General features: G+C 33.1%; 1 protein-coding gene across 1 annotated transcript in view; it reads right to left on the bottom strand.

Moving 5' to 3' along the window:
* LOC110287976 (zinc finger protein 239-like) overlaps positions 1 to 261 on the bottom strand; it is a gene marked incomplete at its 5' end in the record, with an annotated part of 7,618 nt that extends 7,357 nt beyond the window's left edge. Inside the window, one exon of the mRNA XM_021154449.1 lies at positions 116 to 261. Within this exon, the coding sequence (XP_021010108.1) occupies positions 116 to 261 (146 nt within the window). The remainder of the gene's footprint in view (positions 1 to 115) is intronic.
* Between the last annotated feature and the right edge of the window lie 1,112 nt (positions 262 to 1,373).

Genomic DNA, 1,373 nt, shown 5'->3' with positions numbered 1-1,373 from the left:
AGAGAAGATAGAGAGGAAAAGAAAAACAAAATGAATAACTAAGATAATGAAAGCACTGAAGAATTGGGACAATGCAATAATTCTTACAGTCATTTCAGGTGTTTAGAATCAGTACCTTACAATCATGTTCAAAATAAATATTGCCAAGCATGGTAGTATGTGCTATCAATCCCAGAAGTTTGGAGGCAAATTCATATTCCTGAATTTCAGCCACACTGGTCTCCATAGTCACTTCCATAATATAACCCATTTCAAAAAGNCCTAGTTTTTAAAAGGGTAGATATGTTTACACTGTCAAGAACCAGGAAGAAATGACCAAAATGATGTGATGTTAAAATGTGTTTTATTTCAAGGTCAATCTTGCATTCTCCTCTGAATTAGGAGAGATATTCAGGCCAGAGTACAAACAGAGAAACTTTTTGTAGTCAAATTCAAGGGTAAGATGCATACTAATTATCACAAACTGGAATTGCTTTGCAGTTAGTAATACAATTAAAATCTGCAGTTTTAAAAACATACCATGAACAGTCAAAGCAATTTATACTGTGTAATTCTCAAGATTATAGAGGAAAAACAAGTCAAAATGACAATTTGGCCTTTAACTTGGGACATGATTAGAGAAAACACCATTATTAACAATATAGAATTAATCAAACTTTANCTTTAGGATTAATTTGGAACAGAAAATAAAAAATAGTTCTTCACAGGCCCTTAAAAATATAATTGTGATGTTTATCATTGTTGCTGTTTTTGAGAGAGGGCCTTATTTAGAATGCCATCCAAACTTGATTCATTAAATATACCATAATTTACAACATTTATTGAATGTGTAATAAAGAGTAGTATAATGCCCAAGTGTAAGTGAGTGCCAGGGCAGGGAGGCAGGAGTGAGTGGTTGGAGGAACACCCTCAAAGAAGCAGGGGCAAGGGTAGGGAATAGTGAATTGGAAGGATAGAACTGAGAGAGGGGATAACATTTGAAATGTAAATAAAGAAAATATTCAATAAAAAAATAAGGAGCTGTCAAAAAAAGAAGGAGTAGTATGTATGTAATCCTATGCTTTTGGGCCTCAATTCTTTACATGCATCTTCAACATTAGATGGAGTTGAAAAATTATTTGGTATTGGTTGGGTTATAAGTAAAGGAGAATGTTCTTAAAATGATTGCTTTTTCAGAGAAATATATAATTGTCAATCTTGGAATTGCTGATAATTTCAACGGCATGGAACAGATCATAGTGCCCTAGAGATAGTTGGAATAGTGTTCCTCCCTGTTTTCTGAAGTTAGAAGTGATGGTTTTCTGTGTTCTGATTTTCCATGCAACTCTTTTGTANATTTATTTTCTATTGATATCATAAAACACACCATAGAC

Source organism: Mus caroli, unplaced genomic scaffold (genome assembly GCF_900094665.2).
Source record: "Mus caroli unplaced genomic scaffold, CAROLI_EIJ_v1.1 scaffold_18977_1, whole genome shotgun sequence".
NCBI lineage: Eukaryota > Metazoa > Chordata > Mammalia > Rodentia > Muridae > Mus > Mus caroli.
This window is presented reverse-complemented; position numbering and strand designations above follow the sequence as displayed.